Genomic DNA, 16,197 nt, shown 5'->3' with positions numbered 1-16,197 from the left:
GTGGAGGCATAAAAAGTTGCGTTTGACAGTATTGTCTAGGACAGTGGTGGCCAGACTTGGTCTCTATGGACCTCTAACAGTTCATGTTTTCCAGATCTCCTAGCTGGTGCTCTGGTGTGTTTATTACTGGCATATTTGAACAGAGCCACGGTTGGTCTTGGAAACATGAACTGTGTGGTGCTTCATATCACAGACATGTTGGTTTATTCCTATCTATAGCTCCGCCCCTGGATTTCTGTACTGTGCTAATTGTATTTTATATCTGTCATGACCGCACATTATGTATCCTTTACTGTGAATAACCTATGATTATTATTTATTACATATATCCAGTATTTCAATTTTGTAGATGCTTTATTCTCTTCTCTGACAGTTTTATGCATTGTTTTTGTTGGTGATCTTTTTTTTCCATTACTGCTGGGCTAGGGAACATAAAATAAGTCGTTACAATATATAATTACCTTTCAAATATTTCTTTACAGTTTTGTAGCAGCTCTTTGTCTTTGTGTCTCCTAGAACAATATGTGCACACTAAGGAGTCCTGGATGGCTGACTACTGTAAGCAGGAGAAAGGGGCTACAGTGGAGACTGCTGAGGAGTGGATGGGCTCTTCTGTTGACCCTCCGTATATTGGACCAAGTGGGTAGTTTGCTGGTTTAAGGACTTATGTGAATGACCGGATTGAGGGTTTCGCCTTTCTAGATGCTTTTGTTGTTGTGCACCTCCAACATACAGTATGTGCAGTGTTCCTCCCTACTACTTACATGTTCTGCTATCTCCCGCTGTTATGTACTTGCTGACTTTTCCTTTCCTGTCTGTCAGGCCTTCCTCTATCCTACCTTAGAACTAGGAGCACAGCCAGTCTGACTAACCTAGAACACCAGGTCTATGCTAGAGGTACAGTACTAATAACACAAGGGGGCATATATAAAAATGACTTCACTTTTTGTTATATTGTTTCTCCTGTGGTCCGTGCGCAGAGCAGATATAATAAAGGTTACAGTTATTATTTAATGTACCCATTTTCCAAGGTTCATTAGACTGTTGGAAATGTTTTGAGAACACTTGTGAATAGCAGTGTATACACAAGTATGTTATCTGCAATGTGTTCTTCTACCGGCCAGCCAAGTGGAGCTATGTCTGCCAATTTGTTTTACAGCGTGCACACAAAAATGTCAGAATTGGCCTAATACAGAGTTGGTTTCAGCTTGCCGAGCAGGCTCCTGCTTTACGCGTTCGGGGGAAAAAATCGGTATATTCCTCTATAAGCAGAGTATTGCGCCTGTTTTGCGAACATGCCGCCCCCATCCATACACTTAGATTGCACCAGCCTATACTTGGCGCAAAGGATGCAGCTGCAAACGTGCCTTCTGACTTTATGCATAGCCTGCCGTTACATGAGCCACCCTTACTGAAGCTTGCCTATGCGAAGAGGCCCCGTTACAGCCCAGTCACATTTCCTCAGTTGCAATTGGACATGAAGGGTAAATGCATCAACCCTGCATTGCCCCCTACATTCATATGCTTCATCCCATAGCATGCCACATGCGGACAGGAAAGGTTCAGCTCTACATTAAGGGGTACATTTACTAAGCAGTGATAAGAGCGGAGAAGTGAGCCAGTGGAGAAGTGCCCATGGCAACCAATCAGCACTGAAGTAACATCTATAATTTGCATACTATAAAATGATACAGAGCTGCTGATTGGTTGATGGGGCAACTTTTCCACTGGCTCACTTCTCCGCTCTTATCACTGCTTAGTGAATTTCCCCCTAAGTCCCATGTGGTCAGAAGTCTAATTGTTCAGACATCAAGTCAAACAACCAAGTCTTAAAGTGCACCCACAATGAATTTGACTCCCTTTTATATATGTCCCCTATGAAATACAGTAAAGATAGAATCTTTCTTCCTCCTTCTGGATTGTTTTGTTTAAATATCTCCACCTTTCTCTTATTTTTAATTTTTTTGGTAGAAATTTGTTTCTTAGTTCTATTTATTTTTGCTTTTTTTCTCACTGTGGTATTTGTATTAGGTAGAAATCTACAGGTTTTACATGGCCATTTATTCTTCCTTTTTCCTTCCTGTAGTTGAAATGAAAACTCCAAAGCGCAGGCAGCCATTTGTCCCGTTTGCCCTGCGGAACCACACCGGCTGCACCCTGTGGTTTGCTACCTTAACTACGACTCCTACTCGGTAAAGTTCACTTTTAAATCTTAAGTCACAGTTCTCGAGTATTAGTTGGTAATATTCGCATTTTAAACATGAACCCAGCTCAGTGTTTCGTAAACTGGACATTAGAAGCTGTATACAGAACACTAATAATTTTTCTGTCTACTCCTAACTAAATATAACATTGACATATAATCTGATTTAATTCATTTAACAAACTTTGATTAATGCATTTTGGGATCAGCAATACATTTATTAACATTTATTTAGCACCATTAAAATAATATAATATATAGCCGCTGCTGTAGCGCTGCTCTCCCCCGTCTGCCCGCGGCTCCCCCCCCCCCCCCCCCCCCCTACATCACAGCTTACTGGAGCCGAGTGAACGCTGCTGTGAGTGGTGGCTGTGACATCCTCCAGCGCTGCTCACCACGTCCCTGCCGCAGCTCTCCCCATCCATGCCTCGGCTCTCCAGTCCTTGGTGCTGCTCTCCCCATCTCAGTTCGCCTTTTTTTAAACTCTACATGGCATCAATTTTACAAGTGAACAGAAGACCTCTGGAGAGATGTGGACCTTGCCACCTGGATAGCTTCCCACACCTCCCTGATATCTGTAGGTGCAGGATCTTGGGTGCGAATGGACCTCTCTACCACATGCCAAAAATGCTCAGCTGGATTCATCTTGGGCAAATGTGATGGCCACACTATTCGTCAGAGTTCTCCAGAATGCTCCTTGAACAAATTCTGGACAATATGGCACCGATGACACGGTGCATTATCTTGCTGGAATATTCCATCATTGTGGGGGTACATGAAGTCCATGAAGGCTGCAAATGGTCACCAAGCACTGCAACATAGTGTTTACCGGTCAATGATTAGTGCATGTGGACCAGCAGACCCAACCCATACCACGTGAACAAATCCCACACCATTATTTCTTTATCATCCACTAGGGGTCACTGGAGTACTCTTGGGATATGGACGGGCTTCCGTAGGAACAGCACTGAATATTTAAATTTAGAAACACTCCACTCCTCCATATCCCCGAGCACTTCTCAGTGTTTTTTCTGTGCTGCACGTGGCAACAGCTTGGTAACTGAAGTCACGGTTACTTGAAGAAATTTTTTATTTTTCTTTTTTAATTTAATTTTTTTTTTTTCTACTATTTGACACATCCCTTTCCCCCTTCCAAAAGGCAGGGTCAGGGATAGTGCAGCTGCTGATAGCAGCACGGGCGTGTCGGGCCTCTCTGAAAGAGCTCCCTCACAGCCACACACACAGCCTCCTGCACAGGCTGGCCGGCGCTTGTTTAAGAAGCCCCGTCGGAGCCTCCGCACAACTGCAGGATTAAGGTATGTGAAGAACGGGGCGGTCAGCTCCCGCTGCCGCCCCGAGGTGTGGGGACATTGTTAGCGCTTAGCGCTCCAGGCGTCTGTACACGCCGCTGCTCTCCCCACTCAGGCGCCCTCCCAACGGCCATAACAGACCTCCGTGCAGGCGCTGATCTCGGCCGCCGCAGCTCTCTCGCTTAGGCTGGTCGCCGCTATTACACCGGGTCTCAGGGAAACACGCGGCTCACTCGGACTCACAGCGCTCTGCGATACCCGCTGGGGCCCCACACGCTGCGCTGCCGCTGCTCTAAGTAGAAAGAGCAGGCAGCCATTACAGGGGGGACAAACAATAATAAATACAGGGGGCAATAAGCGGCATATGAAATACTGCAGCAGCAGATAAGAGGCTGCAGAGATGGTTGCATTATAATCAGTGAAAGTTTTGAAACCAGCACTAGGATTATATGTATAAGTTAGCATGGCAGCCATGTTTAACCATGCTTCCTGTGTCTTTCTGCTGTGATTCCAGAATGTTCCTGTCCTACATCTCTACTCCACCGGAGGCGCAGGGGTGTTAGTGGGAATTTGGGATCACATTTCATAGTACTGGCCACGTGTACTGCACTTGGCCAGATTTATATACAGAGACACCTTATTGCTATTTTACTGAGTCGTGCAGGTGTCTGTTTGTTGTGTATTGTATTGTCTGTCGCCATAATGAGTAAGGCACCAGCAAAAACTAAAAAGCATAATTGCAAAGTATGTGGCAGTGTGTTACCGGATGCATCTACCACATGTACAGTATGTTTTGTGGATTCCGTTCAGAATACCATTTCTGCGCCAGTTTTACAACCAATGTCCTCACCGGATCCTCCGTGGGGTATGTTAGTAAATGTACTGGATAGATTACAGACAGAAATGACCGCTGCTCGTCTGGAGCGAGAAACGATAAGATCTGAGTCTAGGGTGAGACCGCCAGAACTACCGGAGACATCTCAGCCTTGCGTAAGGTACAAATCCATTTTGGGCAGACGGGATAATTTTCATATGTCTTATGATTTTCCAGTGTCTGCTATGTTGCATTCTGACAATTCCATGCCAGACCTCACGGAACACGATGAGGGTGAGGAGGGCGAAGTGGAGTCAGATGGCGAGGATTTTAACAGTTCCGGCATTGATGATCTCATCAGAGCGGTACGTCAGTCTCTAAGGTTTCCTGAAGCTGAGCAGCCTCTCACCAATGATCAGGTCGTATTTACTAAACGACGGAAGACGCCAGTAAGTTTTCCTGTGTCGGATTCTTTAAATCAGATGTTAGTAGAAACACGACAGAATCCAGATAAACGGTTTTCTATACCTCGCAGGTTTAAGTCTAGTTATCCGTTTCCAGACTCGGTAACGTGTACATGGGAGAATCCACCAATAGTTGATTCTTCAGTGTCAAAGCTTACCAAGAAATTAACCATACCAGTGCCAGCAGCTACTACGCTTAAAGATCCTTCAGATCGCAAGATAGAAACTATGCTAAAATCCATGTATGTAGCAGCAGGTGTGATGCTAAGACCTGGATTGGTTGGCATTTGGGTAACTAAGGCGCTCATAATATGGCTTACAGAACTCAAATCTTCTCTACATGATGAAAACCTAATAATTCTGGTAAATCAAATGATTGAGGCTGTAGAGTATCTCTGTACAGCGTCTACTGACGTCTGTCAGCTCACTTCTCGTATTTCATCGTCGCTAGTTACGGCACGAAGAGCACTCTACCTGCGTACTTATCAGGCGGAGGCAGAGGTCAAACGAAGTATAGAGGCGTTGCCTTACGATGGCAAGAAGTTGTTTGGTCCAGAATTGGACGCATGGATTGCGGAGGCTACGGGAGGTAAGTCTGTTTTCTTACCATTGCCTCCACCGGCTCCAAGAAGAAGGTACGCTGGACCTTCGTTCAAATCCTTTAGACCTCAGCCCTTTCGAGGACGTGGCAGAGGATCAGCCACGCCTGCTAGACGTGGTCGAGGACGTGGTTTCCATCAAACCAACACAACTCGCCAAGACGCTAAGGTTACCGACAAGCCAGTGGCATGACGGGTTACCAGCCCATCTCGGTTCTCCAATTGTGGGAGCACGCCTTCAGACGTTCCATGTGGCGTGGTTCCACACATCCGCGGAGGGCTGGATCCGCAATTTAGTGTTAAAAGGTTACAAAATAGAGTTCGACTGTCTTCCGCCTCTGCGGTTTTTCAAGACAGGATTGCCTCTGTCGGACGACAAGAGGACGGTTTTGCAAATTGCCATTCAGTCCTTACTGGATTCGGCAGTGTTGATTCCGGTCCCTGTACACCAACAGGGTCAGGGTTATTATTCAAGTCTGTTTGTGGTACCGAAGCCGGATGGCTCAGTCAGACCAATATTGAACTTAAAGGGGCTCAATCAGTACGTAACTTACTACAGATTCAAAATGGAGTCTCTACGTTCGGTGATTGCGGGGTTAGAGACCAAGGAATTTATGATTGCGCTAGACCTCAAGGATGCGTACTTACACATTCCAATTTGGCAGCCTCATCAGAAATTCTTGCGGTTTGCAATACGCCAGAACCATTACCAGTTTCAGGCTCTACCGTTTGGCCTGTCATCAGCGCCTCGGGTATTCACCAAAGTGATGTCTGTGATGATAGCTCACCTCAGATCCCTGGGAGTGACAATAGTTCCGTATTTAGACGATCTGCTCATCAAAGCTCCGTCTCGACAGATACTTACCCAACATGCGCTGCTAACATACAATGTACTGGTTCACCACGGTTGGATTGTAAATTTCAAGAAATCACATCTAATTCCGTCTCAACGCCTTCAGTTCCTAGGTATGATTCTCGATACGGTCAATCAAAGAATTTACCTACCACAACAGAAAGTACAAATGCTGCGCCATCTAGTACAATTAGTGCTCAAGCCACGCACAGTGTCGGTACACTTGTGCATTCGCCTTTTAGGCACAATGGTGGCAGCTTTCGAGGCGCTTCAGTTCGGAAGATTTCACTCTCGTCCATTTCAGCTGAACGTGCTTGCCCAGTGGTCGGGCTCGCATCTACAGATTCACCACAGGGTGAGGTTGTCGCCAATAGCAAGAGTCTCTCTGCTCTGGTGGCTCAAGGAACACAATTTAACCGCAGGAAGACGGTTCGGAGTTTGGAACTGGATAATTCTAACTACGGACGCCAGTCTCAGAGGTTGGGGAGCGGTAATTCAAAATTGTCAGCTCCAGGGTCTCTGGGCGGATCACGAGAAATTGCTGTCTATAAATGTTCTAGAACTCCGCGCAATTTACAATGCGCTACGACAAGCAGTGCACAGGATTCGCTCTCAGCCTGTCCAAGTGCAGTCGGACAATGCGACGGCGGTCGCATACATCAACAAACAAGGAGGAACGAGAAGCCGCATGGCAATGCGGGAAGTAGCTCGAATCCTCAATTGGGCGGAATGCCACCAGGTGATATTGTCGGCCGTGTTCATTCCGGGAGTGGACAACTGGGAAGCCGATTATCTCAGTCGTCGGGATTTTCATCCAGGCGAATGGTCATTAAATCCAGAAGTGTTTCACATGTTGGTTCAGCGATGGGGTTATCCTCAGGTGGACCTGATGGCATCTCGACACAATCACCAAACGTTCCAGTATGTGTCCAGAACAAGAGATCCAAAGGCAGTGGCGGTGGATGCTCTCACTGTCGCGTGGCCGTACAGTCTTGTGTATCTGTTTCCACCGTTTCCGTTGCTCCCTTTGGTGCTAAAACGGATCAAAAGAGAGTCGGTCACAGTCATACTAGTGGCGCCTCATTGGCCTCGGAGAGCTTGGTTCTCGGATCTCCGAGGATTACTCGCAGACGATCCTTGGCCGCTCCCGATACGTCCAGACCTGTTACAACAGGGTCCGTTTCTTTACCCCGATTTAGCGCGGCTGCGTTTGACGGGGTGGCTGTTGAGACCGCCCTCTTAAGAAGAGAGGGCATTCCAGATTCAGTTATACCAACCATGTTACGAGCTAGGAAGCCGGTTACGGCAGCTCATTATTACAGAATATGGCGTGCCTATATAGGTTGGTGTGAAGCTCGGAAATTTCCGACATCAGCTTTCAAGGTATGCCGCCTGTTGTTGTTTCTACAAACAGGGTTAGATGGAGGATTGCGTTTATCTACACTGAAGGTGCAGGTATCTGCTTTGTCAATTTACTTTCAAAGACGTTTGGCTCTATTGCCGTCTATACGCACTTTTCTCCAAGGTGTACTCGGGGTACAGCCTCCATTCATTCCACCTACAGCGCCATGGGACTTGAATCTGGTTTTGGAGTTCTTACAGTCTTCATATTTTGAACCCTTACAACAAGTGGATATAAAGTTTCTCACTTGGAAAACAATTTTTCTCCTAGCCTTAGCTTCGGCAAGGCGTGTTTCGGATTTGGGTGCCTTGTCATGCAAGCCACCGTATTTGGTGTTTCATGATGACAGAGCGGAACTTCGGACGAATCCCGCCTTCTTACCAAAGGTAGTGTCATCTTTTCACATCAATCAACCAATAGTAGTTCCTGTGTTGACAGCACATTCTGGAACTCTGGATGTGGTACGCGCATTACGCGTTTATGTATCCCGAACGTCTTCAGTTCGTAAGACGGATACGTTATTTGTTCTCTATGATGCTGCCAAGATAGGTTGGCCAGCATCTAAACAAACTTTATCCAGATGGATAAAACTGACCATACGTCAGGCTTACCTTCATGCTAGGTTACAACCGCCTACGTCAGTAACCGCTCATTCCACACGTTCTGTGGGAACTTCATGGGCAGCTGGTCGTGGGGCTTCTGCGACGCAGCTTTGCCGGGCGGCTACATGGTCTTCAGTGCACACGTTTGTGCGCTTTTACAAGTTTGATACTTTTGCGGCATCAGCATCTAGCTTTGGCCGCCTAGTGTTACAAGTGCCAAACAGCTCTCCCGCCCACGGGGGAAGCTTTGGTACGTCCCAAGAGTACTCCAGTGACCCCTAGTGGATGATAAAGAAAATAGGATTTTGGTACTTACCAGGTAAATCCTTTTCTTTGAATCCATAGGGGGCACTGGACGCCCACCCAGAGCAGTTTTACCTACTTGTGGTTAGTTCTGAGGATCTTATGGTAACACACTTTCACCGACTGGTTCAAATTACAAGTGCTGGTTAGGGTGTCAACTGTTTAGTTGTCAGTAACGTTATGTGTTAACTTCGTTATTGTCAGTTATGTTATATGTAATACTCCATTGTCAACCTCTCTATAGCTCCTGTTCGGCTCAGTAAAAAACACTGAGAAGTGCTCGGGGATATGGAGGGGTGGAGTGTTTCTAAATTTAAATATTCAGTGCTGTTCCTACGGAAGCCCGTCCATATCCCAAGAGTACTCCAGTGCCCCCTATGGATTCAAAGAAAAGGATTTACCTGGTAAGTACCAAAATCCTATTTTAACCAGCACCAACCCTACCATCAGCCTGAAACAACTGGAACTGTGACTCATCAGACCGTTCCACATGTTGCCAATCTTCCAGGGTCTAATTAGCGACATCACAAGCCCAGGTGAGGCACTGTGTCCAGTGTCGTAGTGCTAACAGGGGCACTCTGGTTGTTCTTTTGCTCCCATGTCCCATGGATGCTAAAAAAACGCTGCACTGGCCTGCTGGATGTGCCTCTGCACTGGATGTGGATGTGATTTGAGCCAATGTCGCTTGTCTCTTACCACGGATAATTCTGGTCAGACACCACTGGTCACGATTATTCAGCACACATGGATGGGCACTGCGCTGTCCATGGTGGGTGGTATTGCCTATCATGAGGTATTCTTGGTACACATGTGCCACCGTCTGTACTGCTAAATTAACGTATACAGGTACAGTACAAACATTTGCAGTAAGTGACCTGTCTCTGAAATAGAAGGCCACCCCATGGTTTGGGAGTGACTTGTGTATCTTTCAGGGAACTTGATGGCTTTCTGCCTTTATTGTTAAAATGTGCCTTCATACCTTAGAGTTACATTACAGCCTTGTGAAAGATTTTTATAAGTTTTCTTTAGCTGAAGCCCCAAGGGCTGCTCTTTGCATTCTCAGGGCTCCTACATTGTTCTTAAAGTCTAGCCAAAAACCTTGGGTGGACAGTTTGAATCGGCGGGGCAATCATAAGCCTCAGTCTCATGCAATAAGAAGCTTGTAATTGATACTCCTGCTTAAACACCATCTCTGCCACTGTTTTAAATTGGCAAACCAATTTGATTTGCTTGTTCCATGAAAAGTAGGGAAAACCGTTGCATCTAGCATCTCCCCAATGCCTTGGCCATGAGTAGGGTAACCTCTGTAAAATCTTTTACCTAGGAGGTGGTACTACAACTTCCAATAGGAACCACTCTCTTCCCATTCAACACCTACATTTCTCTTTATTTACATCTTCTTGTTTTGCTTCTTTTTGTGTATTTCAGTAGCTAACTTGTAACCTTGAGTTTACAGAACCCACTTGCTTAGTGCATTGATACCTTTCCCACAATTACAGTCGATCACTGGTAACTGGTGGCTGCCAGGACTTCAACTCTAAGTGGTGTAAGCTCAATATCACAGACACATATATTTAAAGGGAATATGATACCTCAAGACTACTAATAATTTGCACAGCAGCAAGCTACTGAGTAGATCTTCAGAACACTCCAGAGTAATTGCACTATAATAAAATGCCACACAGTTCTTTTCATAGCCAGAAATCATTAGCATTGTATCAAGATACGTAGCATCTTACACAGAGTCCAGGTTAGCTTCACCTTAGATAAATATCAGTATGTATCAAATGATGTAGGCAGATGAACTTCGCTGAGCAGCTCAGAGTAGGAATCCATGTATGCACCAGAACAAGACAGAATCAGACTGCTTACAACCCACAACAGAGTGTCCAAGGAGACTCCCTATTAGGGCTGAAACACCCAATCAGAACCAGTCAAAGAACCAAGCAAAATTCTAACTCCAGCTGCAGCAAACAGGGGTCAGAACAAAGCCCAGCACAATGAAACCTAGTCTGCACAGCTGACTGGTTACCAGAAGACTGACTGGAGCTCTTAAAACTAACCCTACCCTGATCTCCTAAGTTGTGCATATTACAGATTCTAACAGTATTGTATAGCTTGACACCTAAAATGTATGCTTAGCTCAAAATATCTTAATATTCCCTGTCATATCTGCCCTTTGTAATTCCAGCGTATCTTTAGAGTTTGTAAACCTGTCTGCTGTTTCAGTGTCTGTTCATACTAATGTGTGTGAGTAACATGCTTGTATTGTGTTGTAGTGCTGCATTGTCCCATAGTGGCAGCCCGGAGGTGGTCTCAGATGGTGACCGAAACTTCCTGGACGATGCGCACAATGTGAGTCAGTGGCGGGAAGTGCTCCCAGGAGAAGAGATTCCTTTTGAATTTGAAACCAGAGAAAAACTCCGACACAGGTGACCAGAAATGAAAATGACCTTTTCTCATTACCCAATGACTGATTTGCATACAGTAATATTTAATAGTTGAATAATTGTGCTCAGTGGAGGCAGTGAACTCCTCTGAGCTAACCAAATGGCCCAGAAGTAGAGGTGCTGTAATAGCCCCTCCTGTTTGTATTCATTGCTGCACATAACCTATTTTATGTGTAATAATACACCATTGCTGGCGCATGGTGATGCCCGAGGTATCCTCCAGCGACTTATAGACTTCAGTCCATGCTGCCTTGAGTTGTTTATAGACAGTAAAAGTTGTTCTAACTGACGTGCACCGTTAGTCAGTAATGGGATATGTCCAGTATAAAGCAACCGGCATAGCCTGTGGGATGGCTTTCCGGGCTCAGTATGATTGACCGTTAGACGGGATGCTGGCAGTCACAGCACCGACACCGGCATCCCGATAGTTGAAATCCCGAGAGGGGAGAGGTAAGTACGTTATTCCCTCTCCCCTACACCCTAATACTCTCTTCCCGCAGCCTATCCCCAACATCCCCCCTTATTGCCTAACCCTAACCTCCCCCTAGTGGTGCATAAACCTAATCCCCTTTCTCCGCAGCCTAACCCTCCCCTAAACTTAACTCCCACCCTCCCCATAGCCTAACCCTAACACCCCCCCCTGCAGCCTAACCTCCCTAGGTTGGCCCCCTGTCGGGATTCCAGCGTCTGCATCCTGATGGCTGCCGGGGATGCGGCGTCGGGATTTCCGACTGCCAGAATCCCACCAGCCGGAATCTTAACCACATCCCGGCTGTCGTAGCTTCCATTGTGGTTATAATTTTGGGTGGTTTGATTGTCAGAACCATTGTATTTGCTAGGAGCTGTCAGAAAGGTGCAGTGTATAAGATATTGCGATACACTTTGGGTTTGAATGTATGAACTCAGGATGGGACGACGACTTACTGTATCTACTGCTCGTACAGCGGCGTTAACGCCTTTCCTCCCATCTTTCATACTGTAACACACGATAGTAAGATCAGCACGTGACCATTGCAGTCATTTTTCCAGGTGTGATTTACAAGAGGTAGACATACGTACAGTCTGCGCAATATTTAAAATGGATTTGTGCAACCTTTGTAAGCGGCTGTGACACCTGCAGTTTATAAAGAAGAATGGCAATTGCAGAAGTTCAGCAATGTTATTGAAGGTCTTACTAGGTAATCATTTGACTACCACTTATACATACACTTTGTATGATGACCATGTACTGTGTTCTCTTTTGTCAGTTGTTCCTCTATGGAGGTTATTTGCTCAGGAACATGCAGTGATTTCTGGGAATAAAGACCTACAGGCGGTAATGTAAAAGTGTTCCCCATACCTGACAGTCCTACCTTGCCTTTGCAGACACACCCATGACTTGCGGATACACCAGCTGCAGGTGCGGGTCAGCGGCTGGGAGCAGATTAGTCCCGTGTCTGTGGATAAAGTTGGGATATTTTTCCGTTATGCGGCTCCGGACAAGAACACCTCTTCATCCTCTGTAAGCACCAGCTGCTTCTTCTCCTGTGGGCCTAATGATGGTGTAACATTGTGTTGAAATATGTAATTAATTCCTAATTGTGAAGCTCGTAGTCCATTTAGCTGTATCATAGAGCGTATTCTTATGCTTTATGGTCTGCTGTATTATTTCTTAGGCTTCTGCTGTTTGCCAGGTAGAAATAAGGATTGTTGATGATGCTGCCCATCAGATAAATGACGATTTCCTTGATATTTCAGGTTGGAAGTCCCATTAGTAGAACTAACATAATACATCCACATGTTTATGTAAGTATCCGCTTTACTGAGTTCTCATTTCCTGCTGTTTCTAGAAGGGATACTGTAGATTACAGGAGATTGGATTTATATAGACTAGTTTCCAATATGTCTATCATGGGATAATGGACCTAATTCAGAGCTCATCGCAGCAGCAAATTTGTTAGCTAATGGGCAAAACCATGGGGGTAAGTCCAAGTTGATCGCAGCAGGAATTTTATTAGCAGTTGGGCAAAACCATGTGCACTGCAGGGGAGGCAGATTTAACTTGTGCAGAGAGAGTTAGATTTGGGTGTGGTGTGTTCAATCTGCAATCTAATTTGCAGTGTAAAAATAAAGCAGCCAGTATTTACCCTGCACAGAAATAAAATAACCCACCCAAATCTAACTCTTTCTGCACGTTATATCTGCCTCCCCTGCAGTGCACATGGTTTTGCCCAGCTGCTAACAAAATTCCTGCTGCGATCAACTTGGAATAACCCCCCATGTGCACTGCAGGTGGGGCAGATGTAACATGTGCAGAGAGTTAGATTTGGGTGGGGTGTGTTGAAACTGAAATCTAAATTGCAGTGTAAAAATAAAGCAGCCAGTATTTACCCTGCACAGAAACAAGATAACTCACCAAAATCTAACTCTCTCTGCACATGTTACATCTGCCCCACCTGCAGTGCATATGGTTTTGCCCATTAGCTAACAAAGTTCCTGTTGCTATCAGATCTGAATTAGGCCCTATGATCCTTCCATTATTCATGTCCCTTACCTTCTGTACTTAGGCTCGTCATGTAACTTGTGGTGTATTGGACGTAGGTGGCGTAAGTGCCTGGTCACTGATGAAAGGAGCCAGGTGTCTTAATTAAATGATAACCCGGTAGATCATATGGATAAAGAAAGATCCTCTACACGGTCAACTTTTTGATCCTTCTATCTCCATCTTGCCTCCTGTATGACCGGTTTGATGTCTTCAGTGTCCATATCACCAATTACGCTAATAAATGTTACGCCACTATGAAGTTGCTAATGTTAAGTTTATCTAAGTAATCCATAGAAGTCTTGTGTCGCATTCTAGATTTCTGACTGCTTTTTGTCCATGTTGGCAGTTTTCAGCCCTTCCTCCAGTGCGCGTAGTCTTTGCTGTAACCATGGAAGGCAGCGCACGAAAAGTCATAACTGTCCGTTCCTCTCTGATCGTAAAAAACAAGCTAGAAATCCCTATGGAGCTTCGCCTGGACAGTCCTTCAGCCCCGGACAGTAAGTTGGCTAAGTCCCTGACCTTTGCTTACCGTAGATGCACTGTACGTGGCAGATGGACTTTACTCTCTGTTAGTGCTTGGAGGGTCCAGTTTCTGTGTCATTTCATACTTGAAGTAATATGCACTGGTCGTGCTGCGGCCTCTTCTCCTAGGGCTGGTACAGTATGACAGCTGTGTGTTGGGGAGGGCTGCTCGCTGCCTGTTGTTCTGTCTTTTGCTGTTTAGTTCCTTGTGCCTAGGGAAGCCAATCCCGGGCCATTTTTTCAATCCTGGGTATCAGGATTGAAAAATGGCCAATCCCGGGATACCCGGGATTGGCTTTTACCTAGGTGTCCGCCCCCTCGCCCCACCCCGCCCGCTCCGCACATATATCTCACCATATACCGGGGGCAGGCGGGACGGGAACATCCTGTGAACGCTGCTGGCGGCTCCCACCAGCAGCTGACAGCGCAGCGTGACCTCTCACGCTGTGCTGGGGACCCGGAAGGAGGAAGCCGGGCAGCGTTTGAGCGTCCTGTGGACGCTCAGCGCTGAGCCCTCAATACCCGGGATTGGAGCTTCCAATCCCGGGTTTGAATCCCGGCCATTTTTGGGCCTAAATCCCGGGACCCCGCCGATCCCGATCCCGGGATTGGCCACCATACTTGTGCCACAGCAATTAAGGAGGTGATTTTATTATTACACACTGGACACAAGATGGTCTCTATCTGCCGACCGTCAGAATGCCCATTATTTGTACATGTTCTGAGTTGTTCTGGTGTATTGGCAGAGCCAGTGATCCTCCCTGCCGTGATGCCTGGAGATTCCTTTGCTGTTCCTTTGCACCTCACATCCTGGAGGCTGCAGGCTCGACCCCGAGGGATGGGAGTGTTCTTCTGTAAAACGCCCATCCACTGGACTAACGTCACCAAGACAGGAGAGGTTTCCAGCAGTAAACGCGAGTGCCACTCCATGGATGCCGAGAACAGCAGATATTTCAGGTGAAAACTTATGTTTTTTACTTTTTCAGTACATCTAGCACTTGGGTCTTCAACCTCGGCCCTCCAGCAAAACGGAGGCAGGGCATGCCAGGATGTGTAGGTCCACAGTAGCTGGAGGGCTGATGTTGAAGACCGATAATCCAGCCCATTTGTGGAATTTTTTGTTTTTCTCTAGCATCCATAAGGGATATTGGGGAATCTAGTACTATGGGGTATAGACGGGTCCAAAGGAGCCGGTGCACTTTAAATTTCTTCAACTGGGTGTGCTGGCTCCTCCCCTCTATGCCCCCTCCCACAGGCAGTTTAGAAAAAAGTGCCCTCAGGAGAGGATGCACATCTCTGTGCTCCAGAGAGTTTGTTTAATTTCTTTTTTTTTTTTTTTTTTTTATTATCGGTATGCTGTCTGGGCAACAGCATACCTGCACCGTGAGAGTAAAGGGGGGGGGGGGGGGGGGGGCGTCAGCGGACTTACGAGGTACAGAGCCGCTTCCCCACTGCAGGACCATCGTCCTGAGGGGTTGTTGTTCAGCGGGGCACTGCGCCTTAACGGTCACAGCCGCAGCACGCCGCACACCCTTAATGCTGCCTGAAGGTGACATCGGTGGTGAGTACAAACCGGGGGCCCCACTAAGGGGGTCCCCTGGTTCAAAGTGCGGCTGACCACGGCCGCAGCGTACTGGACCCTCCCAAAGGGGTCTCGCTAAGATCCCCCATGTGGAACTGGCACAAAAACGCTTGACTAGCACTTGTTGAGATGTTTTGAGCTAACTAGGAGACTTTGCCAGTATAATATATTAGTGTAACTCCGACGCCATTGGAGGGGGCGGAGCTACATCAGAGTGGGACCTGAGGCATTTTGGCGCCTTCCTCTGCTTACTGCAGCCACAGACAGCACACACAGCGCTACCTGACTCCTCAGCCACGCTGGATATCTGGTACAGGGTGTAGCTAAGGGGGAGAGCCGCTTGTGTACACTATCTGGATCCTATTTAGGGCAGAAATTGTTAGTGGTTACTGTATTATAGGGAGCTTACAGCCTCACTGGGGCTGCGCAGCTCAGGGTGTTCTGGTGTCCTTCTCTTTCTCTGTGTCTCCTCTCACATACAGTAGGGCAGGCTTGCATTATAACTGCCTGTGTGTATGTTATTGTACTTACTGTGAATATGGGTAAACACAAACTGTGCAGTGTCTGTC

General features: G+C 46.6%; 1 protein-coding gene across 4 annotated transcripts in view; it reads left to right on the top strand.

Moving 5' to 3' along the window:
• Positions 1-16,197, top strand: part of VPS13D (vacuolar protein sorting 13 homolog D) — a 504,218-nt gene that overhangs the window by 168,551 nt on the left and 319,470 nt on the right. For 3 of the 4 annotated variants that reach the window (XM_063943538.1, XM_063943540.1, XM_063943539.1), the window contains exons 39-46: positions 517-639; positions 823-897; positions 2,087-2,192; positions 10,830-10,982; positions 12,366-12,501; positions 12,738-12,785; positions 13,871-14,021; positions 14,793-15,003. In XM_063943538.1, the coding sequence (XP_063799608.1) occupies positions 517-639; positions 823-897; positions 2,087-2,192; positions 10,830-10,982; positions 12,366-12,501; positions 12,738-12,785; positions 13,871-14,021; positions 14,793-15,003 (1,003 nt within the window). The remainder of the gene's footprint in view (positions 1-516; positions 640-822; positions 898-2,086; positions 2,193-10,829; positions 10,983-12,365; positions 12,502-12,737; positions 12,786-13,870; positions 14,022-14,792; positions 15,004-16,197) is intronic. The other variant, XM_063943541.1, reaches the window with a different exon arrangement.

Source organism: Pseudophryne corroboree, chromosome 10 (genome assembly GCF_028390025.1).
Source record: "Pseudophryne corroboree isolate aPseCor3 chromosome 10, aPseCor3.hap2, whole genome shotgun sequence".
Taxonomy (NCBI): Eukaryota; Metazoa; Chordata; class Amphibia; order Anura; family Myobatrachidae; genus Pseudophryne; species Pseudophryne corroboree.
The sequence above is the reverse complement of the archived record's forward strand: the minus strand, read 5'-3'. Positions and strand labels throughout refer to the sequence as shown.